Genomic DNA, 27,045 nt, shown 5'->3' with positions numbered 1-27,045 from the left:
TCTAAGAAGATCTCTTAAACTTTCAATCATTCCTTTTAAATCCTTAACTACATGTACATGAAATAACCCCTCTTCTCAATTTTCTTTGTCTATTAGTTGAAACTTATTCGCAGTATTTAACAGTGAATCAAACACCACTCAAACAATCAGAGTGATTAATTTATTCAATCACATCTGTTTATTTTTCCTGCCCAGAATAGCTTGAGGAATCGGTCAAATATAATTGGACACTTGTATGAATCATTAAGTACATATTTATAAAAGTACCACATATCTGATAACAGAAAAAAATAGTCAGTGGCAGGGGAATATTTGCATGTTAGCTAAAAATCTTTATCAGATAAAATACGGCACTTTTTTGTGAAGAAGAATGTAACTTTACCTTAAATATCGACAATATAAATATTGCTGTTGAAAGAGCTTACCAGTTACATTATTCTCCATGAAAATCATATCTCAGCAAAGTGCTATAACATACTTCCTTACACAGATGATCACGATGTTCCATGACTACTGACCAGCTACATTATTCTCCATGAAAATCATTTCTCAGCAAAGTGCTATAACATACTTCCTTACACAGATGATCACGATGTTCCATGACTACTGACCAGCTACATTATTCTCCATGAAAATCATTTTTCAGCAATGTGTTATAACATACTTCCTTACACAGATGATCACGATGTTCCATGACTACTGACCAGCTACATTATTCTCCATGAAAATCATTTTTCAGCAATGTGTTATAACATACTTCCTTACACAGATGATCACGATGTTCCATGACTACTCAGAGGCATGTTAAAGTCTAATAAAAATCTTAACCTAATTTGCACACACATCATAATTGTAGGTCAATATACTAGAATGATGGGCTCAGATTTTAATTAGATCAGATGCAGTGCGACATAGAGATGAAGGTATCCATTGATAGTTCGGACTGGTTGTTTATAAGTGACCCAATTTCAGGTAGTCAAATCACCTCAAATGAATTTTTTCAGCAAAATCCAATGAAAATCTACGAAGCAATTGAGGGAAAGCAGATATGCTAAGTTAAGTAAGAGTAGAAATATAAACTAATATATTTTTGAAAGTGATAAATATATGCAAGACTATCCGAGTAAAATTAACACTTACCTATACCACAAAAACGGTACTTCATTTAACATGCTATAACCAGTTTTACACAATCATACATTTTAAAAGACACACAACCTTTAGATAATACAAAATGATACAAACAGTGTTTTGTTCTTAGGTGTGATAGGTCAAACCACTTTTATAAAATACTAATTGGGCCTCAATCAGTCTAATTTTTTAAAATCCTATCTATGAAAAATATGCAAATACTGTAAAACCAAGTTTCCACACAAAAATATTAAAAGCAAACTTATTGAGTTTTGTCCATAAGCAACACTGGTAGCAAACATTGATGAATAAATCATTCATTTTCTGTTGAAATTTTAGGGAGAATCATTTGAAAGTTCTAGCATCTCAGGGCAAAAAACAAATGCCTCTCAGGAAAACAGCTACATCTATACATCATGGCTATGAAACCTACCAAGTTTCAAAGAAATTGGTCAAAAATGTAAACCTGCAGTCAAATATCACATACCGTGCTGAAATTAACAAAGGGCAGTAACTTTTGTAAAAAATAGTTGAAACAAAATGCCTATCAGGAAAACACAGCTACCTGGTATACACCTTGATTATAAAGCTAACAAAGTTTCAAAGAAATCAGTTGAAAAATGTTTTGAGATACCAGACAGAAATAAAAATGCCAATTAAAATTAACAAAAAGCAATAACTTTTGCAGAAATAGCTGAATCACAAGACCTCTTGTGGAACAATTTTTTTACATGTATCAACCATGGTTATAAACCCTATCAAGTTTCAAAGAAATTAGTTGAAAACAAATAATGAAATGAACGAAAGGTAATAACTTTAGTAAAAATAGTCTAATCAAAATGCCGTCCAGTGAAACATAACCATGGATCATGATTTTAAATTCTACCAAGTTTTAAAGAAATTGGTGGGAAAATGCAGGGGAGATCTCCAGACAAAAAATCAAATACCAAAGTAAACAAAGGGCAACAATATTTGCAAAAACAGTTGAATCAAAATTCCTTTCTGGGAAACACAACTATATATTATGATTATAATGCATACCAAGTTTCAAAAAGATGTTGGCCAGACGGACAATGCCATACCATAATACTCATGTCAAATTTGACAGGCATAAAAAAATGAAGCTAAGAAATTTCCTTCTTATGTTACAAGATATTCATGTAAGTGGAGCCTGGTGAAGTTACATACACACAAGTTTAGGTTCAGGAAGTGATGTCTATTGTTTATAAATGGACAGGCAAGTGAACAACATGATACCTAGAGTAAATAAATAGGTGTGTTTGAACCAGCAAAGCACACCAAACTACATGTAGGATGGACAATTTAACATGCGATCATGTGCGACAGCCATTTCATAATGTACAGATAACTGTGAAAATTACAAGTTTCAAATGACATTTTTATATTTTCTCTGTCAACTAGTACCTCTGTGTGTGAAGACTTGCTATCATTGTGATTATATAACAGTGATTGGTGATACAACAGACACAAATCAAAAGGCACTGAGTGAAATGTAACATGATTAGTGTCATAATACATACAATACATATATAGTTAGTAATAATTACACGAGACATAAAAATTGGACCTATATCACACATTTCTCAAGACAGCCAGTATTCACTACTGAACATGGAATGAACAAGGTATTTACAATAGCAAAAACAAATTATGCAAATTCAAAATAATGAATTGAGAAACTTGTTTGTTAAGGTAATAGGTAGAATTTGAATTCATTTTAACCGATACACTTTTTTCTCTTTTCCTGTACAGGGACATCCACAATTTTACCGGTGTGAGATTTTCTTATCTCACCCTAGGTTTGAAACAAGCTACATATGCTCTTTGCACGTTCTCAACAATTGTATTTCGTCACAACAACAATATCCTGACGTCGCGGCGAAAAAATGTCACATCGACAATTCAATAATGCCACGTCAACATTTCCTTGCACTGATGTAACGACAATATTAGATACATAAGAGGGTAAACAGGGTAAGAGAAAAATAATCTTTCACCCCCATGGAAGTGAGACAGGGGAATCTCAACCCTCGGGGTAAGATAATCAAGCTGCCAAACAGGAGGCTTACCTAGTGTTTGGTAACTTAAGAATCTTCCCCTCGGGTTGAGATCCCCCTGTCTTACCTGCAAGGGGTGAAAGATTCTATTAATCAATAACAGTAAGGTTTACACACTGTTCACCTTGTTCAATAAAATATTACTCATCTTCATTGTTTGTGATATAGGTACATGTACATTACATCAAAATGGTAATAGATCTCAGAAAATTATTGCATAAATAAATTTAAGCTACACTTATAGAAAATAATTTACATAATTAAAGGACTCGAAAACAAAATCAATTACTGTACAGTGCTCTTACAAATGGCACATTTTCACACAGACAAATCAGACTAAAATGTTCATTAGTTGGACTAGAAACTCCACACTACTACAAAGGCTGGTATGGTCTGAAAACAACTTAGTTGAAAATTACTGAAGTAAACAACTTGAGGTAATATACTGAAATAAACCCAGCACTTGTGTTGCATCCCCTCCCCCACCAAATTAATGAGTAAATGTCTGGTGATATACACCCCCCATTACCTAACATCACAGGATTGACTCGACAAACGAGTAAAACAGAGTTCTGGTGTTCTACACACCCCATTACCTGACAACACAGGATTGATTCGACAAACGAGTAAAACCAGAGTTCTGGTGATCTACACACCCCATTACCTGACAACACAGGATTGACTCAACAAACGAGTAAACCAGAGTTCTGATAGTTCTACACATCCAATTACCTGACAACACAGGATTGACTCGACAAACGAGTAAAACAGAGTTCTGGTGTTCTACACACCCCATTACCTAACATCACAGGTTTGACTCGACAAACGAGTAAAATAGAGTTCTGGTGTTCTACACACCCCATTACCTAACATCACAGGTTTGACTCGATAAATGAGTAAAACATAGTTCTGGTGTTCTACACACCCCGTTACCTGACAACACAGGATTGACTCGACAAACGAGTAAAACAGAGTTCTGTGATCTACACACCCCATTACCTGACAAAACAGGATTAATCGACAGACGAGTAAAACAGAGTTCTGGTGTTCTACACACCCCATTACCTGACAACACAGGATTGACTCGACAAACGAGTGAAACAGAGTTCTGGTGATCTACACACCCCGTTACCTGACAACACAGGATTGACTCGACAAACGAGTAAAACATAGTTCTGGTGTTCTACACACCCCGTTACCTGACAACACAGGATTGACTCGACAAACGAGTAAAACAGAGTTCTGTGATCTACACACCCCATTACCTGACAAAACAGGATTAATCGACAAACGAGTAAAGCAGAGTTATAGCGGCTACTCACCATATTACTTAACACAGAATTGACTCGACAAACAAGTAAAATAGAGTTCTAGTCTCCTACACGACCCATTACCTAACAACATTACCTAACAACATCAGGTGAACTCTACATATCCCATTGCCTAAAAACATTATGTTAACTCTATACACCCAATTACATTAAACAATACAGGGCTGACCATACAAATTAGTAAAACAAAAACAAAGTTCTGAAGATCTGGTTGTCTCAACAACTGGTGTGCTGTTAACAAGCTCATCACAAACATAAAAGCAGTCTTGGGTATTTTTACAGCTAGTCAGATTATAGCAGTTAAAATAATCTGACAGTTATAAATCCTTCACGCGATCTGTCAACAAATAGTTAAGAGACAATTTAATATCTATAACACACTGTTGCACAGTTTAAAACATGACTTAGATTTCCATCATAAATATTGACAAGGTTTGCCATGCACTAAAGTTGTTTACTATCACATTTTTATCATATAAATAAAAAGAAAAATTAAATTGAATCTATGTCATCACTCTCTACCATGTAATAAGGTATACAAAATATTGACTACATTGTCTGATGTACTCGAATATTCACACCTATTATTAATATGTAAAATTTAATGTACTTTTCAAGTCATAATTTAATAAATCTTCTTCGCACAATTTCAGATCAAATTTCAGTTTTATCTGAACAACTAATTACATGCAAAAATAGCTGTCTTCATGTCATTTCATAAAAAAAAACCATTTCTATTGATTTATTTCAAAATTCATTTTACTACAATATTTATCCTATAATAAGCCCATGTCAGCTGCCCCATACAAAACCTGACTTAACTGACTTAAGGTGAGTTTATTGCTGGACAATGAAATCACATTTGTTGACATTTTAACTGAATTTTGATAGCTATGTACATTTGTATTATCAGGCATCATTTGGTTTGTTTTTGTTTAACGTCCTATTAACAGCAAGGGTCATTTAAGGACGTGCCAGGTTTTGGAGGTGGAGGAAAGCCGGAGTACCCGGAGAAAAACCACCGGCCTACGGTCAGTACCTGGCAACTGCCCCACGTAGGTTTTGAACTCACAACCCAGAGGTGGAGGGCTAGTGATAAAGTGTCGGGACACCTTAACCACTCATCATCAGCTTATTATCGGATGATAATATTATGTGAAACAAGAATGAGAATTTGTTCAATTTTATTTCCTGGAATGACTTGGCTCGAATGATATGTTGTGGTACTAACACTACTGAAAGTTAGTCAATGAAAATTCAACTAAAACCATGAAAAAAGCACAAAACCCCATAAAATTCCAAGGAAAAATAAATTAAGACCATGAACAAGAGGCCCAGGGGCCTTAACGGTCATCTGACTCTAAATTAAAGACCCTTATAATATTGTAGTATGCATTCTCTGCAGGTTTAGTGGCACTGTTGGCCATGGCGGCCATCTTGGATTTCTGACCTACCTTCAAAATAACAAGAGGCCCAGGGGCCTTAACGGTCATCTGACTCTAAATTAAAAACCTTCTATTATTGTAGTATGTATTCTCTGTAGCAAGTATATATAGTGGCACTGTTGGCCATGGTGGCCATCTTGGATTTCTGACCGATCCAATAAATAACAACACTTGGCCAGAACCATCTCAGGATCATTTCTGGTAAGTTACAGCTGAATCCCACTGACGGAATTTGAGAAGAAGTTTGAAATAGGTGTTGTTCAGGAAAAACCATGATTGCGCAATCATGTTACAAAATGGCCGCCGTGGCTACCATGTCGAAGCTTTTACGAAGCCAAAAAATAACCACACTTTGTTGCCTCTCCTTCCTTAACATCCTCACCAATTTCCAGCTCAATCGCACCAGTGGAACTGGAGAAGAAGTTTAAAACGTGTTTTTCAAGATGGTTGCCATGGCGGCCATCTTGGATTTCTGACCGACTTGAAAAATAACAACACTTGGTCAGGACCATCACAAAATCATTTCTGGTAAGTAAGAGCTCAATCCCACTGGTGGAATTTGAGAAGAAGTTTGATATAGGTGTTGTTTAGAAGAACCATGATTGCACAATCATTTTACAAAATGGCTGCCGTGGCTGCAATGTCAAAGTTTTTACGAGGCCGAAAAAATAACAACACTTTATTTGCTCTCCTTCCTTAACATCCTCACCAATTTTCAGCTCAATCGCACCAGTGGAACTGGAGAAGAAGTTTAAAATGTGTTTTTCAAAATGGTTGCCATGGCGGCCATCTTGGATTTCTGACCGACTTGAAAAATAACAACACTTGGTCAAGACCATCTCAGGATCATTTCTGCTAAGTAAGAGCTGAATCCCACTGGTGGAATTTGAGAAGAAGTTTGATATAGGTGTTGTTCAGAAGAACAATGATTGCGCAATCATGTTACAAATGGCTGCCGTGGCTGCCATGTCAAAGTTTTTACGAGGCTGAAAAATAACAACACTTTGTTGCCTCTCCTTCCTTAACATCCTCACCAATTTCCAGCTCAATCGCACCAGTGGAACTGGAGAAGAAGTTTAAAACGTGTTTTTCAAGATGGTTGCCATGGCGGCCATCTTGGATTTCTGACCGACTTGAAAAATAACAACACTTGGTCAGGACCATCTCAGGATCATTTCTGGTTAGTTAAAGCGGAATCCCACCGATGGAATTTGAGAAGAAGTTTGAAATAGGTGTTGTTCAGAAGAACAATGATTGCGCAATCATGTTACAAAATGGCTGCCGTGGCTGCCATGTCAAAGTTTTTACGAAGCCGAAAAATAACAACACTTTATTGGCTCTCCTTCCTTAACATCCTCACCAATTTCCAGCTCAATCACACCAGTGGAACTGGAGAAGAAGTTTAAAATGTGTTTTTCAAGATGGTTGCCATGGCGGCCATCTTGGATTTCTGACCGACCTGAAAAATAACAACACTTCCTCAGGACCATCCCAGGATCATTTCAGGCAAGTTTCAGCTCAATCTCACCAGTGGAACTTGAGAAGAAGTTTCAAATGTGTTTTCAAAATGGCGGCAATTGCGGCCATCTTGGATTTCGGACCGACCCGAAAATTAACAACACTTGGTCAGGACCATCCCAGCATCATTTCAGGCAAGTTTCAGCTCAATCCCACTGGTGGAACTTGAGAAGAAGTTTAAAATGTGAAAAGTTTACGCACGGCGGACGGCGGACGGCGCACGGCGCACGGCGCACGGCAGACGGCGCACGGCGCACGACGACGGACGAAGCATGATGACTATAGGTCATCCTGACCCTTCGGGTCAGATGACCTAATAACACTTGGCCATGACCATCTCAGGATCATTTCTGGTAAGTTAGAGCCAAATCCCACGGGTGGAATTTGAGAAGAAGTTTGAAATACGTGTTGTTCAGGAAAAACATGATTGCGCAATCATGTTACATAATGGCTGCCGTGGCTGCCCTTTCAAAGTTTTTACGAGGCCGAAAAATAACAACACTTTGTTGGCTCCCCTTCCTTAACATCCTCACCAATTTCCAGCTCAATCGCACCAGTGGAACTGGAGAAGAACTTTAAAATGTGTTTTTCAAGATGGCTGCCATGGCGGCCATCTTGGATTTCTGACTGACCCGATAAATAACAAAACTTGGCCAGGAACATCTCAGGATCATTTCTGGTAAGTTAAAGCTGAATCCCACTGGTGGAATTTGAGAAGAAGTTTGAAATAGGTGTTGTTCAGGAAAACCATGATTGCGCAATCATTTTATAAAATGGCCACCATGGCTGCCATGTCAAAGTTTTTACGAGGCCAAAAAATAACAACACTTTGTTGCCTCTCTTTCCTTAACATCCTCACCAATTTCCAGCTCAATGGCACCAGTGGAACTGGAGAAGAAGTTTAAAATGTGTTTTTCAAGATGGTTGCCATGACGGCCATCTTGGATTTCTGATCGACTTGAAAAATAACAACACTTGGTCAGGACTATCTCAGGATCATTTCTGGTAAGTAAGAGCTCAATTCCACTGATGGAATTTGAGAAGAAGTTTGAAATAGGTGTTGCTCAGAAGAACCATGATTGCGCAATCATGTTACAAAATGGCTGCCGTGGCTGCAATGTCGAAGTTTTTACGAAGCCGAAAAATAACAACACTTTTTTGGCTCTCCTTCCTTAACATCCTCACCAATTTCCAGCTCAATCGCACCAGTGGAACTGGAGAAGAAGTTTAAAATGTGTTTTTCAAGATGGTTGCCATGGCGGCCATCTTGGATTTCTGACCGACTTGAAAAATAACAACACTTGGTCAGGACCATCCCAGGATCATTTCAGGCAAGTTTCAGCTCAATCTCACCAGTGGAACTTGAGAAGAAGTTTCAAATGTGTTTTCAAAATGGTGGCCATGGTGGCCATGGCGGCCATCTTGGATTTCAGACTGACCCGAAAAATAACAACACTTGGTCAGGACCATCCAAGCATCATTTCAGGCAAGTTTCAGCTCAATCCCACTGGTGGAACTTGAGAAGAAGTTTGAAATGTGAAAAGTTTACGCACGGCGGACGGCGCACGACGACGGACGAAACATGATGACTATAGGTCATCCTGACCCTTCGGGTCAGATGACCTAAAAATGTAAAAGAATATATTTAACCAAATTTATGGTACATGCATTTTTCATGGGGTTATCACAATGTTTTCACCGATTGTATTGTAGTATTGTAAACACACAATCCACAAGACAAAGACATTAACAAGTAAAAGCACGCTTTACAAACTCTGATAACAAACAAGCTAAAACTACCCGCATACACAAGGCCAGGAGGAATGATTCTGTAGATAAATACACTAGATATTTACATCTGATGTAACACAGTTGTTGACCTTATCAGGTACAGCAGCAAGTCGAAATATAATAGCACACTATATCTTAACATCATGAAAACAAACTTGAGACATCTGGGTGATAAAGCTTTGAGTTTCATTCAATGACTAAGTTGTCATTGTATCTGGATATTGCTTAAAAGTTAACTGACATTGATCTCATATTTGGTTTAAATTTCAAAACATTGAAAAAAGGAACTACACATACCATCTTACAGTCCCAATCTGTATCAAACACACACACATTTAACTGAAATACCACGCATCTTCCTTGCATGTCCCAGCTGTCACAGTGACATGTGCTTTTAGACATTGACACATTGACTAGTGGCTATTAGTGTCCTAATTCTTATAAAGTTGTTTCACAATTGTTGTCGGTCACACTAACAGTAAACATGTACATTTTTTTGTCACAAAAACAAGAACTAGAGGTCATATAAACAACTGTCACAGGTCATATAAACAGTCACGGGTCATATACACAACTGTCACATGTCATATAAACAATTGTCACGGGTCATATAAACAACTGTCACATGTCATAAACAACTGTCACATGTCATATAAACAACTGTCACATGTCATATAAACAACTGTCACAGGTCATATAAACAACTGTCACGGGTCATATAAACAGTCACGGGTCATATAAACAACTGTCACATGTCATATAAACAACTGTCACAGGTCATATAAACAACTGTCATATGTCATAAACAACTGTCACATGTCATATAAACAACTTTCACAGGTCATATAAACAACTGTCACATGTCATAAACAACTGTCACATGTCATAAACAACTGTCACAGGTCATATAAACAACTCACATATATAAACAACTGTTAGAGGTCATATAAACAACTCATGTCATATAAACAACTGTCACGTGTCATAAACAACTGTCACATGTCATAAACAACTATCACATGTCATAAATAACTGTCACATGTCATATAAACAACTGTCACAGGTCAAACAACTGTCACAAGTCATATAAACAACTGTCACAAGTCATATAAACAACTGTTAGAGGTCATATAAACAACTCGCATGTCATAAAGAACTGTCACAGGTCATAAAGAAGTGTCACAGGTCATATACACAACTGTCACAAGTCATATAAACAACTGCCACAGAGGTTGATTCTACAGGCATCCTCAGTCCTGTATCTTGTTATATTGACAGATGTCACATAAACTCTCCATCTGTCACATTAGCCGGTGCCTTAAGTCAATGACGTGTCTTCAGTCAAGTGAACAAGCATCACACAAAAGAGTTACAATTACATTATACAAAAATCATGACGAATTCAGAATAATTGAGAGATTTATATCACATTTGTCTTTACAGGTTCAGTGTTCACAACTATCACACTTTCAAGGTGTGTAGTACATATGTATAACACATCATAGTATGATGTACACAGGTGTGATATACACAGGAATGACATGCCCAGGTGTAATATACACAGGTATGACATGCCCAGGTGTGATGTACACAGGTATGACATGCCCAGGTGTGATATACACAGGTATGACATGCCCAGGTGTGATATACACAGGTATCACATGCCCAGGTGTGATTACACATGTATCACATGCCCAGGTGTGATGTACACATGTATCACATGCCCAGGTGTGATATACACAGGTATGACATGCCCAGGTGTGATGTACACAGGTATGACATGCCCAGGTGTGATGTACACAGGTATGACATGCCCAGGTGTAATATACACAGGTATGACATGCCCAGGTGTGATGTACACATGTATCACATGCCCAGGTGTGATGTACACAGGTATCACATGCCCAGGTGTGATTACACAGGTATCACATGCCCAGGTGTGATATACACAGGTATCACATACCCAGATGTAGTTTATATAGGTATGGCATACACAAACATGCCAGTATCACAGATACTGGTTCATACATAATTGTATAGACCGGTTTTGCAACATATACATAGCTACACTAACAGGTGTCACACCATGTGGTCTGGGTAGTACATACTGGATACCTGTAGCTTCCTTCTTCGTTCTGTCACTCGGTAAACTGCCTTCTTAACCTCATTTGCTATAAATACACTGGAGGTTAGGAAGATAAGAAAAATAAAGTCTGCAATGGAAATGGGAAAATTTAAACTAATAAGTATCAACATGTACACAAGGCACCAAAGATTTCGTAAATTCATGTTTTGATAAATAAGTACATTTGTTATTATCAAATAGATGCATAATATCAGAAAACTTCCAAATCTACAGAATAATTCTAACACATTTCAGCTGTATATTACCATTATTTTAATTATTTTAAACAAAAAATCCAGGTACAAATATACTTAACTATCACAACCTTTGGTAGCATTACACTTCCAAACTAGTCTTGTATTATAACCTATTAGAAACTTCGGACAACAAAGTATATATTACTGTGCTGAAGAACTTTGTCAAAGAAAGATTCCATAGAATGCCAATGTATAATTTTTTGGCGAATTGCTTTTTCCTAGTTGTAATATTATTTTGCCTTTCTTGATCTAATTTACTTGGGAGACAAACAGCTAGATGAGTTTGAAATAACAGTGAAAAGAAGGAAAATCTACTAAACATAATAACTGCACAGTACACACTATCCCTTCTTCCGACAATTTTTTAATAATGATCTTTCTATAACCAGTATGTAAATACTTACCTTGAAAGTGCAGGGCCTCCGTCTGGAATATAGACTGTAAGGGAGGGAAGTAGATTACAAGGAGCTGGCCAATGATAGATCCAACCACTGCTGTCAGAAACACTTTGTTGGAGAAAAATCCTATTTGAAATATTGATTTCTCCTGGAACAAAATAAAAGAGAATACATGTACTGAGTTTGTTCTGTGTTTAATCAGTTACACTTATAATCATATCAGGATAACCTTACCCAAAATCTACAGCTGACAGTAACCCTCGTTAACCTTACCTGAGATATACAGCTGATGGTAACCCTTGTTAACCTTACACGAGATCTTCAGCTGACAGTGACCCTCGTTAAACTTACACGAGATCTTCAGCTGACAGTGACCCTCGTTAACCTTACACGAGATCTTCAGCTGACAGTAACCCTTGTTAATCTTACCTGAGATCTACAGCTGACAGTAACCCTTGTTAACCTTACCTGAGATCTACAGCTGACAGTAACCCTCGTTAACCTTACCCAAAATCTACAGCTGACAGTAACACTCGTTAACCTTACCCAAAATCTACAGCTGACAGCAACCCTCGTTAACCTTACACGAGATCTACAGCTGACAGTAACCCTTGTTAACCTTACACGAGATCTACAGCTGACAGTAACCCTCGTTAACCTTACACTGAGATCTACAACTGACAGTAACCCTCGTTAACCTTACCCAAAGATCTACAGCTGACAGTAACCCTCGTTAACCTTACCCAAAATCTACAGCTGACAGTAACCCTTGTTAACCTTACCTGAGATCTACAGCTGACAGTAACCCTCGTTAACCTTACCTGAGATCTACAGCTGATGGTAACCATCTTCAACCTTACCTGAGATCTACAGCTGACAGTAACCCTCGTTAACCTTACCTGAGATCTACAGCTGATGGTAACCCTCTTCAACCTTACCCGAGAACTACAGCTGACAGTAATCCTCGTTAACCTTACATGAGATCTACAGCTGACAGTAACCCTCGTAATCTTACACGAGATCAACAGCTGAAAGTAATCCTCGTTAACCTTACATGAGATCTACAGCTGACAGTAACCCTCGTAATCTTACACGAGATCTACAGCTGACAGTAACCCTCGTTAACCTTACCTGAGATCTACAGCTGACAGTAACCCTCGTTAACCTTACACAAGATCAACAGCTGACAGTAACCCTCGTTAACCTTACACAAGATCTACAGCTGACAGTAACCCTCGTTAACGTCACATGAGATCTACAACAGCTGACAATTACCCTTGTAATCTTACACGAGATCAACAGCTGACAGTAACCCTCGTTAACCTTACAGGAGATCTTCAGCTGATGGTAACCCTCTTCAATCTTACCTGAGATCTACAGCTGACAGTAACCCTCGTTAACCTTACCCAAAATCTACAGCTGACAGTAACCCTCGTTAACCTTACCTGAGATCTACAGCTGACAGTAACCCTCGTTAACCTTACACAAGATCAACAGCTGACAGTAGCCCTTGTTAACCTTACACAAGATCTACAGCTGACAGTAACCCTCGTTAACCTTACCTGAGATCTACAGCTGATGGTAACCATCTTCAACCTTACCTGAGATCTACAGCTGACAGTAACCCTCGTTAACCTTACCTGAGATCTACAGCTGATGGTAACCCTCTTCAACCTTACCCAAGAACTACAGCTGACAGTAATCCTCGTTAACCTTACATGAGATCTACAGCTGACAGTAACCCTCGTAATCTTACACGAGATCAACAGCTGACAGTAACCCTCGTTAACCTTACATGAGATCTACAGCTGACAGTAACCCTTGTAATCTTACACGAGATCTACAGCTGACAGTAACCCTCGTTAACCTTACCTGAGATCTACAGCTGACAGTAACCCTCGTTAACCTTACACAAGATCAACAGCTGACAGTAACCCTCGTTAACCTTACACAAGATCTACAGCTGACAGTAACCCTCGTTAACGTCACATGAGATCTACAACAGCTGACAATAACCCTTGTAATCTTACACGAGATCAACAGCTGACAGTAACCCTCGTTAACCTTACATGAGATCTTCAGCTGATGGTAACCCTCTTCAACCTTACCCGAGAACTACAGCTGACAGTAATCCTCGTTAACCTTACATGAGATCTACAGCTGACAGTAACCCTCGTAATCTTACACGAGATCAACAGCTGACAGTAACCCTCGTTAACCTTACATGAGATCTACAGCTGACAGTAACCCTCGTAATCTTACACGAGATCTACAGCTGACAGCAACCCTCGTTAACCTTACCTGAGATCTACAGCTGACAGTAACCCTCGTTAACCTTACACAAGATCAACAGCTGACAGTAACCCTCGTTAACCTTACATGAGATCTTCAACAGCTGACAATAACCCTCGTTAACCTTACCTGAGATCTACAGCTGACAGTAACCCTCGTTAACCTTACGTGAGATCTACAGCTGACAGTAACCCTCGTAATCTTACACGAGATCAACAGCTGACAGTAACCCTCGTTAACGTCACATGAGATCTACAGCTGACAGTAACCCTCGTTAACCTTACATGAGATCTACAGCTGACAGTAACCCTCGTAATCTTACCCAAGAACTACAGCTGACAGTAATCCTCGTTAACCTTACATGAGATCTACAGCTGACAGTAACTCTCGTAATCTTACACGAGATCTACAGCTGACAGTAACCCTCGTTAACCTTACCTGAGATCTACAGCTGACAGTAACCCTCGTTAACCTTACACAAGATCTACAGCTGACAATAACCCTTGTAATCTTACACGAGATCAACAGCTGACAGTAACCCTTGTTAACCTTACATGAGATCTTCAGCTGATGGTAACCCTCTTCAATCTTACCTGAGATCTACAGCTGACAGTAACCCTCGTTAACCTTACCCAAAATCTACAGCTGACAGTAACCCTCGTTAACCTTACCTGAGATCTACAGCTGACAGTAACCCTCGTTAACCTTACACAAGATCAACAGCTGACAGTAACCCTTGTTAACCTTACACAAGATCTACAGCTGACAGTAGCCCTTGTTAACGTTACATGAGATCTACAACAGCTGACAATAACCCTTGTAATCTTACACGAGATCAACAGCTGACAGTAATCCTCGTTAACCTTACCTAAGATCTTCAGCTGACAATAACCCTCGTTAACCTTACCTGAGATCTACAGCTGACAGTAACCCTTGTTAACCTTACACGAGATCTACAGCCGACAGTAACCCTCGTTAACCTTACGTGAGATCTACAGCTGACAGTAACCCTCGTTAATCTTACACGAGATCTGCAGATGACAGTAACCCTCGTTAACCTTACACGAGATCTACAGCTGACAGTAACACTCGTTAATCTTACCTGAGATCTACAGCTGACAGTAACACTCGTTAACCTTACATGAGATCTACAACAGCTGACAGTAACACTCGTTAACCTTACATGAGATCTACAACAGCTGACAGTAACACTCATTAATCTTACACGAAATCTACAGCTGACAGTAACTCTCGTTAACCTTACCTGAGATCTACAGCTGACAGTAACCCTCGTTAACCTTACACGAGATCTACAGCTGACAGTAACCCTCCTTCACCTTACATGAGATCTACAGCTGATGGTAACCCTCGTTAACCTTACCTGAGATCTACAGCTGACAGTAACCCTCGTTAACCTTACACAAGATCTACAGCTGACAGTAACCCTCGTTAACGTCACATGAGATCTTCAGCTGACAGTAACCATTCTTCACCTTACACTAGATCTGCAGCTGACAGTAACCTTCGTTAACCTTTCCTGAGATCTACAGCTGACAGTAACCCTCCTTCACCTTACATGAGATCTACAGCTGACAGTAACTCTCTTTAACCTTACAAGAGATCTACAGCTGACAGTAATCCTCGTTAACCTTACATGAGATCTTCAGCTGATAGCAATTCTCGTTAATTTTACCTGATAGTTTTATAGAGCTGAAGCATCCCCAATCAAAACTTACCTGAGATCGGCAGCTGAGAGCATTGAACATGTCAAAGAACACAAAACAAGTGAAGGTCATTGTTGTATCCCTTGGTGTGATCTTGTTGTCGCTCATCTGTAACAGAACAATTTTCTTCAGTTATACTGGTGTATAGAACTGATAAACAGAGTAGATGTCACCAATATACATATATACAGCAAATAGCTATTAATTTCCCTTTTTAATCCCTATGCAGTGATGATACCAGTATAATGCTGTCCTCTTTTAGAGCGTTTTTATTGGCTAGGTGTGTGGGGATAACATTTCTGGAACAGGTATGTACAGGTTAATGAAAGGCTGACTTACTTCTCTCCAGAATACCCACAGGGTGCCCAGAACAATGATGGCTGCTGACATGAGAACACTACATATGAGACTTTTGGTGATTATGGGGTCCTTGACCTTACGAGGAGGCTGTCGTATCACGTCATGGTCCACTGACTCGACACCCAGACTGAAAAATGGCATTGGAAATGTCACGGTTATATCAATATATTTATCAATTAAATATGTATTCTATTCATCACCAAAAGTAAGAAATGCACTAACATTTGTGGCAAAATACAGAATCCATAATGAAAGATTTTTCCATTAAATACCATACTGCTAAACATGATAATTAGCAATTTTCCATGACAACTACAAAAATACATTTTCTGCATAAATTTAATTCAAATGCTCAAAAAGAAATAAGACTGCAAACCTCTGTGCTGGAGGGCCATCCATGATGATGTTGATCCATAGAATCTGCATGGCATTCAGTGGGTTGGGAAGCTGCATCAATGTAGACAGCGCTATCAAGGACAGAGCAGCTATGCTCCTATACAACAAATATATGCTGGATTATAGACCAGTTTTAGCAAGAATAATCATTAAAGAGTCAAGGAAAGAAGCAAGTGCCGATTGATTTTAAACAAAATTTAGGCTAATTATATGATGTTTTATCAAGGAATTTCAACAACTTATAAATTTTAAAGGTGTAATGGATCAAGAAAATAGGAAGTTGTGTTGCTTGGTGTTATATAGAGAGTTGTAAGAGTATAAGGGAGAAAGATTAGGAAGCTTTGGTCTACTCACGTGCTGAGTTGAAATCGGACAAAATTTCTGATATTGTAGAATATGGCTTTTCCTTCTTCAATGGCAGACCTGTAAATGAAACAAAATTTCAGATAAATAATTAAACGGAAATTTTAACCAACAGTGAAATGCATGACTTAGGCCAGTATTCTCATCATCTGTCGATCTTCAGTTATTCAGCAATGCATAAAAATTGAAATTTCTAGAAAACAAGAGGCCCATGGGGCCTGTATCGCTCACCTGGTTGGATTTGACCAAATGTCAAAATAATGTTCATGTTCAATTTGTTAATACATTATACAAAAATGTACTCTCTGAAAGACCATATGGATTATTTTTACAACATAATGGTGTTTAAAGAAACTAAGTCCCTTAGGGTGGGAAAAACCCTTTGGCCTATTTTTACATAAGAATTGTGTTTATCCCTTAATGCCCAGCGATACTATACATAGTTATGGGATTGAGGGTCACAGTAACCATTTATGCAAAATCTGTTCCCCCATCACCACGGATGTTTCTGACCAAATTGGATTCAAATCCATTTAAAACTCAAATCTCTATTTCCCCTATTTGGCCCCTCCCTTCAGGCCCTTGGGGGTCAGAGTCAATATTTATATAAACTCTCTTTCCCCCTTCCCCTAAGGATATTCCAGACCAAATTTGGTTCAAATCCATTCATAACTTTATGAATAATAGCGATTTAAAGGATAAACCCCTATTTCCCTATTTGGCCCCGCCCCTCAGGCCCCTGGGGGTTCAGAGTAAAAATTTATACAAACTATGTTCCCCTTCTGCCAAGAATGTTCCTGACCAAATTTGGTTCAAATTCATTCATAACTTTATGACTAGTAGCGATTTAAAGGATTAACCCTATTTCCCCTATTTGGCCCCACCCCTCAGGCCCCTGGGGGTTCAGAGTAAAAATTTATACAAACTATGTTCCCCTTCTACCAAGGATGTTCTTGACCAAATTTGGTTCAAATTCATTAATAACTTTATGACAAGTAGCGATTTAAAGGAGTAATCCTATTTCCCCTATTTGGCCCCGCCCCTCAGGCCCCTGGGGGTTCAGAGTAAAAATTTATACAAACCATGTTCCCCTTCTGCCAAGGATGTTCCTGACCAAATTTGGTTCAAATTCATTCATAACTTTATGACTAGTAGCGATTTAAAGGAGTAACCCTATTTCCCCTATTTGGCCCCGCCCCTCAGGTCCCTGGGGGTTCAGAGTAAAAATTTATACAAACTCTGTTCCCCTTCTGCCAAGGATGTTCCTGACCAAATTTGGTTCAAATTCATTCATAACTTTATGACTAGTAGCGATTTAAAGGAGTAACCCTATTTCTCCTATTTGGCCCCACCCTCAGGCCCCTGGGGGTTCAGAGTAAAAATTTATGCAAACTCTGTTCCCTTTCTGCCAAGGATGTTCCTGACCAAATTTGGTTCAAATTCATTCATAACTTTATGACTAGTAGCGATTTAAAGGAGTAACCCTATTTCCCCTATTTGGCCCCACCCTCAGGCCCCTGGGGGTTCAGCGTAAAAATTTATGCAAACTCTGTTTCCTTTCTGCCAAGGCTGTTCCTGACCAAATTTCGTTCAAATTCATTCATAACTTTATGACTAGTAGCGATTTAAAGGATTAACCCTATTTCCCCTATTTGGCCCCACCCCTCAGGCCCCTGGGGGTTCAGAGTAAAAATTTATACAAACTATGTTCCCCTTCTACCAAGGATGTTCCTGACCAAATTTGGTTCAAATTCATTAATAACTTTATGACCAGTAGCGATTTAAAGGAGTAACCCTATTTCCCCTATTTGGCCCCGCCCCTCAGGCCCCTGGGGGTTCAGAGTAAAAATTTATACAAACTATGTTCCCCTTCTGCCAAGGATGTTCCTGACCAAATTTGGTTCAAATTCATTCATAACTTTATGACTAGTAGCGATTTAAAGGAGTAACCCTATTTCCCCTATTTGGCCCCGCCCCTCAGGCCCCTGGGGGTTCAGAGTAAAAATTTATACAAACTATGTTCACCTTCTGCCAAGGATGTTCCTGACTAAATTTGGTTCAAATTCATTCATAACTTTATGACTAGTAGCGATTTAAAGGAGTAACCCTATTTCCCCTATTTGGCCCCGCCCCTCAGGCCCCTGGGGGTTCAGAGTAAAAATTTATACAAACTCTGTTCCCCTTCTGCCAAGGATGTTCCTGACCAAATTTGGTGAAAATCCATTCAATACTTTAGGACTAGTAGCAATTTAAAGAAAAAGTTGACGGACGACGGACGACGGACGCTGCACCATGGCATAAGCTCACCGGCCCTTCGGGCCAGGTGAGCTAAAAATGTGCATTTATTTTGTACATCATGATTTCTTTAACTGTTGATTACGACATGTTATACCTATACTTATATACAGCATAATAGAGTTGACAAACCTCACTTACAGTGTAACTGAGAAGTCATCGTCCACCAGTATCATATCTGCTGCTTCCTTGGACACATCAGTACCAGACTGTCCCATGGAGATCCCAATGTCTGCCGTCTTAAGAGCTACAGCATCATTAACACCATCACCGGTCATACCCACAACATGGCCGATAGACTGCAGGGTCTGGAAACATTGAAAGCTACAGTAGAGCCAACATCAAAGTGGGTGGGTTGATGCCCTTTTGCATACAAATGAGCAGTGACCATGACTCAGATGTCAGATGGAAATATTTGTATAAAATTGAGCAGTGACCTTGACCTAAATATTAGTTGGAACTATTTGTATAAAAATGAGCAGTGGCCTTGACCTATATGTTAGTTGGAACTATTTTGATATGAGTGGTGACCATGACCTAGATATTAGTTGGATTTATTTGTATACAAATGATTGGTGACTTTGACCTAGATTTTAATTACGGTTAACCTCCGGTTAGTTCAAACATGCGGATAGTTCAAACACACCTTTTTCTCTACAAAAACAATATTTTTTAGCTAGTAATAGTTCAAACTCTTGTTGTTTATAACTGACACTATTTCAGATAGTTTGAACTTGCCAAATGAAGAATGTAAAGTAAGATTTTTTTCGGTAAACTCCATTGAAAGCTCGTGACCAACCGGCCCAGAAAAAATGCCAAGACTTAAATTTGAGCACTTTTAGGTTATTAGATTGTATGCGTGATCATTGGTGTTTGTCTGTGATTTAATATATGGCACATATTTGAGGGTCAATTCAATTTTTACATTGCAAAATACACAATGCACGACAGCTGATTGCAAATTTAAGCCCCGACAATGTAGAAATAACATGCGATATTTGTATTCGCGCTGTATGGCAAACTAAGAAATCATCCGTGTATTTTCAAATATATTGTTAACTTAGCATTTTGATTATTTAATTGTGACTGGATATCTCTTATTGCCAATCAAGGTATTACCTGAAAACCTGCAACCTCACGCTAGGTAAGCAGGCCACACGAGGTGTTGCTTGCGGTAAAGTTGAAAGGAGCGGCCGCCCGATCGTGCTGAGTGACATGATAAGCATTCATATCCAGTCGAAACAATCGACCGGTGTCCCAATTAATGATGGATAATTTTGCAGGTATCAAATATGTTTGGTAGATAATACGACTGGGCATATTTAAAAGCAGACATGTTGATGTTCTGACCTAATTTATCAACATATATCGCCTATTTTTACAGTAGTGCTTTCGTAAACACAACAGGTTATGTAGACTATGCTTTGATAAGAGAAAATTTATTACAATAATGTAGCGAAAGTTTCTGATTCAAATAAAAAACAAGAGATCCCAGAGGGATCTTGGTGCCCACCATTGAATGATCTAAATAGGTTCCATGTCAGATTGATCTTCTCTCTATTTTTCCCTCCCTTTTACTTATCTGTGTAAAATGAGAAACATCCCTCCAGTACTTTTCAAACAAGGGGAACTTATATATTAAATTTGAGATTTAGCGATAATGGCTGTCTGTCGGACATGTTGTTTTCAGATTGGTCCCAAAATACAATACGTCAGTGGGAACTGGGGAACCTACATATGAAATTTGAGAAAGATCCAAAACAAGGACGATGACTTCTCAGTTACACTGTAAGTGAGGTTTGTCAACTCTATTATGCTGTATATAAGTATAGGAATAACATGTCGTAATCAAAGAGTCAAAATCCAAGATGGCTGCCTGTCGGCCATGTTGTTTTTTGATCAATCCCAAAATGCTATATGCACAACTTGGGATCAAGAGGAACCTACATATGAAATTTTAAAAAAAGATCCCTACAGTACTTTCTGAGAAAAAGCGATTAACAAACTTCAATTGTCAAAATCCAAGATGGCTGTCTGTCGGCCATGTTGTTATCCGACTGGTCCCAAAATGAAATATGCATAATAAGGGACCAAGGGCAACCTACATGTATATATGAATTTCAGAAAGATCCCTTCAGTACTTTCTGAGAAATAGAGATAAGAAACTTCAATTGTCAAAATCCAAGATCCCTGCCTGTCGGCCATGTTGTTTTCCGATTGGTCCCAAAATGCAATATGCATAACTAGTGACCAAGGGGAACCTACATATGAAATTTCAGAAAGATCCCTTCAGTACGTTCTGAGAAATAGTGATAACAAACTTCAATTGTCAAAATTCAAGATGGCTGCCTGTCGGCCATGTTGTTTTCCGATTGGTCCCAAAATGCAAAATGCATAACTACAGACCAAGGGGAACCTACATATGAAATTTCAGAAAGATCCCTTCTGTACTTTCTGAGAAAAAGCGATAACAAACTTCAAGTGTCAAAATCCAAGATGGCTGCCTGTCGGCCATGTTGTTTTCCGATTGGTCCCAAAATGCAATATGCATAACTACAGCCCAAGAAGAAACTGCATATGAAACTTGAGAAAGATCCCTTCAGTATTTTCTCAGAAATAGCGATAACAAGAATTGAATATGGAATGACGGACGAGGGACAGACGGACCATGGACCACGGACGAAAGGCGATTTGAATAGCCCACCATCTGATGATGGTGGGCTAAAAATATAACCCTCAGGAGATTATACTATACAAATGTTTAACTATTGTGTCACAAATGAAACGTGTACTGTACTGTTTTGGGGCCTATAGCTACGCATTGCCTGAGCGGCTTCGCGCCATAACCATCATAATTATCACAAAATGAAGAACGCTTAACGATCAATTGACCTTGAATCAAATAAAATACTATCATTTTACTTATTTATAAATGTGCCATTGTTCAGGCCGTCATTGTTACGTATCTGATTTACAATGGATGTGTTTGTGTCTAATGATTTTACCCTGCCGAGATTTTCGCCGATATTGTCTCCGATAGTTCAAACTTGCGCTTATTTTCTGAAACATAATTTCGAATAATTCGAACAGGTTCGTCAATATTTATTTAATTTTGTTTGAACTAACCGGAGGTTTACCGTACCACTATTTATATTACCTTCACAATCTTGACTTTGTGCCTCGGTGTAGTTCTATAAAACACTGTAGTATTGTTGATGATATCTTTGAGTGATTCTATGTCCATGTTGTCTACCTGTTCACCAGATAAAGTTCTGTTCCCTGTAGCATACAACCCGAGTCGTGCACCTGTAAACATATAGCACTTATAAGTTGACTAGAAGCGATCAGATATAATGCGGAAATGTTATCCAAAAAGGGATAAATACACAAAGAAATGGATTTCTTCTCTAAGCAATGTCTGCTATAATGGTACCATACCTATGGCCTTGGCAGTCTCCTCAGCGTCTCCAGTCACCATCTTGATGGCCACACCCCCACTGATTAGGGTGGAGATAGATTCCCGCACCCCAGGGCGAGGCGGGTCGATGATTCCCACCATACCGACAAACACCAGGCTTTGTGGGTCAGGGCCATACGCCATCGCCAGTACTGTAAACACAACATGATCAGGGTGATATACAAATAACCATAGTAACATCGGTACCTATATATATAATGATTTACTCTGACTACATCCATATTTCCTTATTCAGATACTGTAAACATGACAACATCTACACCTGCCTCCGGTTCAGGTACTATACCATCCCTCGACAACACTATCAGACAATAGTGCCCTCAATATGTATAAATATACCCTAGTATTTACTCAGTCATGACTTGTCCAGTACTCACCACGCAGGCCTGCACTGCCCATCCTCATTGCCTGCTCCAGATACTCCGTCTTCTGTTTATCAGAAATGGTAAGACAGGAGCCGTCTTTGTTGTATCTCACACAGTTACTTAGCACTTTCTCCACGGCCCCCTTCACAAAGTAGATTATCTCCTTGCTCTAAAATACATGAAATGCAAGTAAAAGATTATAAATGGAAATATACAATATATTTATAATAGATGAATATTTGAAATATAGAAAAAAAAATATTGAACTATCATCTAATCATTACATAATACATTTCAGTGCACTTCACTGAACAGATCAGCAGAATAATTATTTATTACTAAACCCAAAATATTTACCTATGAAAGAAGTATAAAGAAAATGTTGTAAGCAAAAACATAATTTAGCTGATTTTTTTCAGCGCAAAAAATGCTAAAATATTATTACCGCTGAAGTATGTACGTTTACGGTATAAATTCAGACATAAGGAAACTACCTGGACATTTTGGATAAGAAAAAAGATTTCTGCAAAGGAGAGGATTCATATAGGAATAGCCTATTGTCCAATACCTTTGGGTTATCTATAAAATTGTTTGAAATTAAAGAGGGTCTATAATCTAAGAGTACATTTATCTATTTAATCTTTCAGAAGTCAAATCATTAAAAGTATTTTCAGAGTCCTTCATTTCAATAGAAATTCAGCAGCTACTCCAACAAAATTTTCAATCACATACAAATGAGTAGATATCTATACATTACAAAATATTCAATATCTTAAATAAGCACTGTGCTAAGTGAAAGCGGAAATCAAACAAAAACAGCATGTGGACTTTTTATTAGTGATGTGACATAACTGCTTACTTAACGATTCACAGAACATTATAGCTATAGGATCAGTAATGATGACCAGCTAAAGGATTAACACACTTCTAATGGATGGTTTCTCATGTGATGTGAAAGCAAACCAATTCAGATTACTATCTGTGTCACAGATATCCTATCTTATTACATGTAGCATTAACACTGAACATATTTCAGCTCTACAATCTACAAACAAGAAGTAGAATAAAAACCTTGTGCCTACATCCAATTCATAAAAATAGCTCAAACTACTGAAAAATTTAAAATCGCCTCGTATCATTACAAGGACTTAGGTATTGAATTTCAAATACATTTTTTTGGAGAAGACACATTCACAAAATATTCTATGAATATGAATACTGAGGAACAATTTAACATAAGATAACTAACAGCTGGTACAGCTTATACGGCAAATCATCACCACAATCAAATTCAGTAATCATAAAATGAAACTGACTGCCACAGTGAGGTGATATAAAGTGAAATACAGGTAATACAACCTATAAATACACACAAACATTTGTCAGATCAGTACACTTACGTGAACATCGAAAGAATGAACTTCCTGTAGCACACAAACAACAATTTTTATTAAAACTTCATTCATTTTTCTTTCTTTTATTGCACCATTTTTCACAAATAAATTGGATTCAAATGTCATGAGTAATGATGAGTTTTCACTCCTGGAGCGAGAAGCATTGTTTATTAAACTAATCATTCAATGGAACATGTTGATTTTAGTCTTAAGTTCAAAATGAGTAAAAAACTTAGAATAAACAGAACAGAACAGAAAAGCTATCCTTCTTGCCTCAATGGTTTCTCCTGCTGGTCTAGAGGTGCTCAGCTCAGACATTACACTATTTGGATGTGTATGAATTATCTAATATGTTAAAGATCATCAGTTAAAATCATCAATATACTGATGAATGAAAATAAATAATGCTTTTGACCAATACGTGAAGTTTGATAATAAAATAAGTCACCAGAGCAATGACAAATATTTTCTATAAATAGTAACTGTGACCTTGACCATGACATCCTGAAACACAAACTTGTTGGACAAAATATTAAGTATATATGAACAAAACATTATATCTCCTCAACTTCCTCCCACGGGTATAATGCTGCATGACCTAACATGATGTAAAGGTCACAGAAGATATACGATACCGTACTGAAGATTAATATGTTATCCATTAAAGAGGAAGGGGTTACTGTTACTTACATTACCATACTGGGGAGTACACTTGACTATCATACACTTGGTTTCTGAGTCGAAAGGCCTCTCCTCCAGACGTGTGTACAGATCACGTATATTATGGATGTTCATCTGAAAAAGTAAAAGCATATTGTGTATAAACTTCAGTACTAGTACCTTGATGATAGAAATCGGGGATGAATTGATGCCAGTAGGAAATGTTTGATAGTACACTACAGAAAAAAATGTCTATCATTAAAACTCTCTGAAGTCATTACTAAATAGTTTTGTTTTTCATTTGATTTCAAATATAATGTCAGAAAATAATTATCCCGTCATTAATATTTTAGTTTTTCAAAAACACCCCTATTGACAATCAGTCATGATCTGAAAAAGTGTTACCTTCCATGCACATGCTATGAGAGCACCCTCTGTTGGCTGACCATGGAGTCCATCAGCACATATATCAGCATCATTACATATGCAGCCGACCTCAATGACCTTGACCAGGGATGGATGAGAGTTATCCCTCACTTCCTGTCTCTGACATGTCACCTCTCCAGAGGCATTGTAACCTACACCTGTCACCTGAGAAAAACCAAGAACTATGAAGTTAGATGTATCAGATGTATTTGACAAGTTTAGTATTATGGGGATTGTATCAAAAATGCAATAAATATGTGACACCTAATCATAAAGTTATTAATTCAGAATATATACACAATACACAATGAACAACTCTATCTGTATACTAGAGGTTAGATCAAATCTGCCTTTTGACCACTGCCCAGAGATACCATCAACAACTACTGACAGTCAATTACTGCAATACTGTATAGCGGGAAATTTTAGCGGGGCTTTAATTTGGCGGGTCTGTATATAAATCGCCAAAATTTTATCCGTCAAATTGTAACACCGCCAAATAAAAAGACGCGAAAATTTCAATTTCGCCAATAGTTTCCGTTCCGACCGTCATTTACCTTTGATAACTCAAGAGAGTAACGACTTGTGCGTAACATTGGTTGTTGCCTGGTAACTGTCGGCCAAAATGCCGATATAAGTACATGTAATACAAGTGAACAACTACTCACGATATATGTATAGCAATACAAGTATGACATATATCGCATCATAATTATTTTTTGTGAAAACAAAGCCATCTTCCCATACCATTCAATGAACTGATGTTAAAACTTAACCTATAGACTCATTGTTTAACTTACCTGTACGTATACACATCATACAATAGATGACCATGGCGATATCTTACGGTTGATTAAATTCTATTTGTCTGTTGCATGTACACATACTCATATAAACACTGATTTGACAAATCTACATGTATGTGTTCGTCTGAAATTTTTTGGTAATAGTTTCCGGTTTCAAGACAGAGGATCGATAATACACAACACACTTAATCAATATGGATTGAATGCATGGACATACCATAATTATCTATATATACCGGTAGGTAATATATATGCTCAACGCCAAATCAAAACCCTAGATTTGATTGAAATCGCTAAATTTTAACCTGCCAAAATTTAACTTTCAGTTTTCATGACCAAATCGCCAAATTTTATGACCGCTAAAATTTCCCGCTATACAGTAATTACTTCCTTTTGGAATCATTCCAGGTTG

At 38.1% G+C, this 27,045-nt stretch overlaps 1 protein-coding gene across 2 annotated transcripts in view; it reads right to left on the bottom strand.

Moving 5' to 3' along the window:
* Positions 1–9,127: 9,127 nt before the first annotated feature.
* Positions 9,128–27,045, bottom strand: part of LOC117338286 (calcium-transporting ATPase type 2C member 1-like) — a 31,791-nt gene continuing 13,873 nt past the window's right edge. The window contains exons 12-24 of one of the 2 annotated variants that reach the window (XM_033899574.1): positions 25,807–25,992; positions 25,432–25,536; positions 24,748–24,771; positions 23,360–23,516; positions 22,943–23,113; positions 22,662–22,810; positions 19,646–19,812; positions 17,201–17,269; positions 16,827–16,943; positions 16,430–16,577; positions 16,103–16,198; positions 12,081–12,222; positions 9,128–11,507 (exon numbers count right to left, since the gene is read on the bottom strand). In XM_033899574.1, the coding sequence (XP_033755465.1) occupies positions 11,374–11,507; positions 12,081–12,222; positions 16,103–16,198; positions 16,430–16,577; positions 16,827–16,943; positions 17,201–17,269; positions 19,646–19,812; positions 22,662–22,810; positions 22,943–23,113; positions 23,360–23,516; positions 24,748–24,771; positions 25,432–25,536; positions 25,807–25,992 (1,665 nt within the window). In that variant the 3' untranslated portion in view covers positions 9,128–11,373. The remainder of the gene's footprint in view (positions 11,508–12,080; positions 12,223–16,102; positions 16,199–16,429; positions 16,578–16,826; positions 16,944–17,200; positions 17,270–19,645; positions 19,813–22,661; positions 22,811–22,942; positions 23,114–23,359; positions 23,517–24,747; positions 24,772–25,431; positions 25,537–25,806; positions 25,993–27,045) is intronic. The other variant, XM_033899575.1, reaches the window with a different exon arrangement.

Source organism: Pecten maximus, chromosome 11 (assembly GCF_902652985.1).
Source record: "Pecten maximus chromosome 11, xPecMax1.1, whole genome shotgun sequence".
NCBI classification, from domain to species: Eukaryota; Metazoa; Mollusca; class Bivalvia; order Pectinida; family Pectinidae; genus Pecten; species Pecten maximus.
This window is presented reverse-complemented; position numbering and strand designations above follow the sequence as displayed.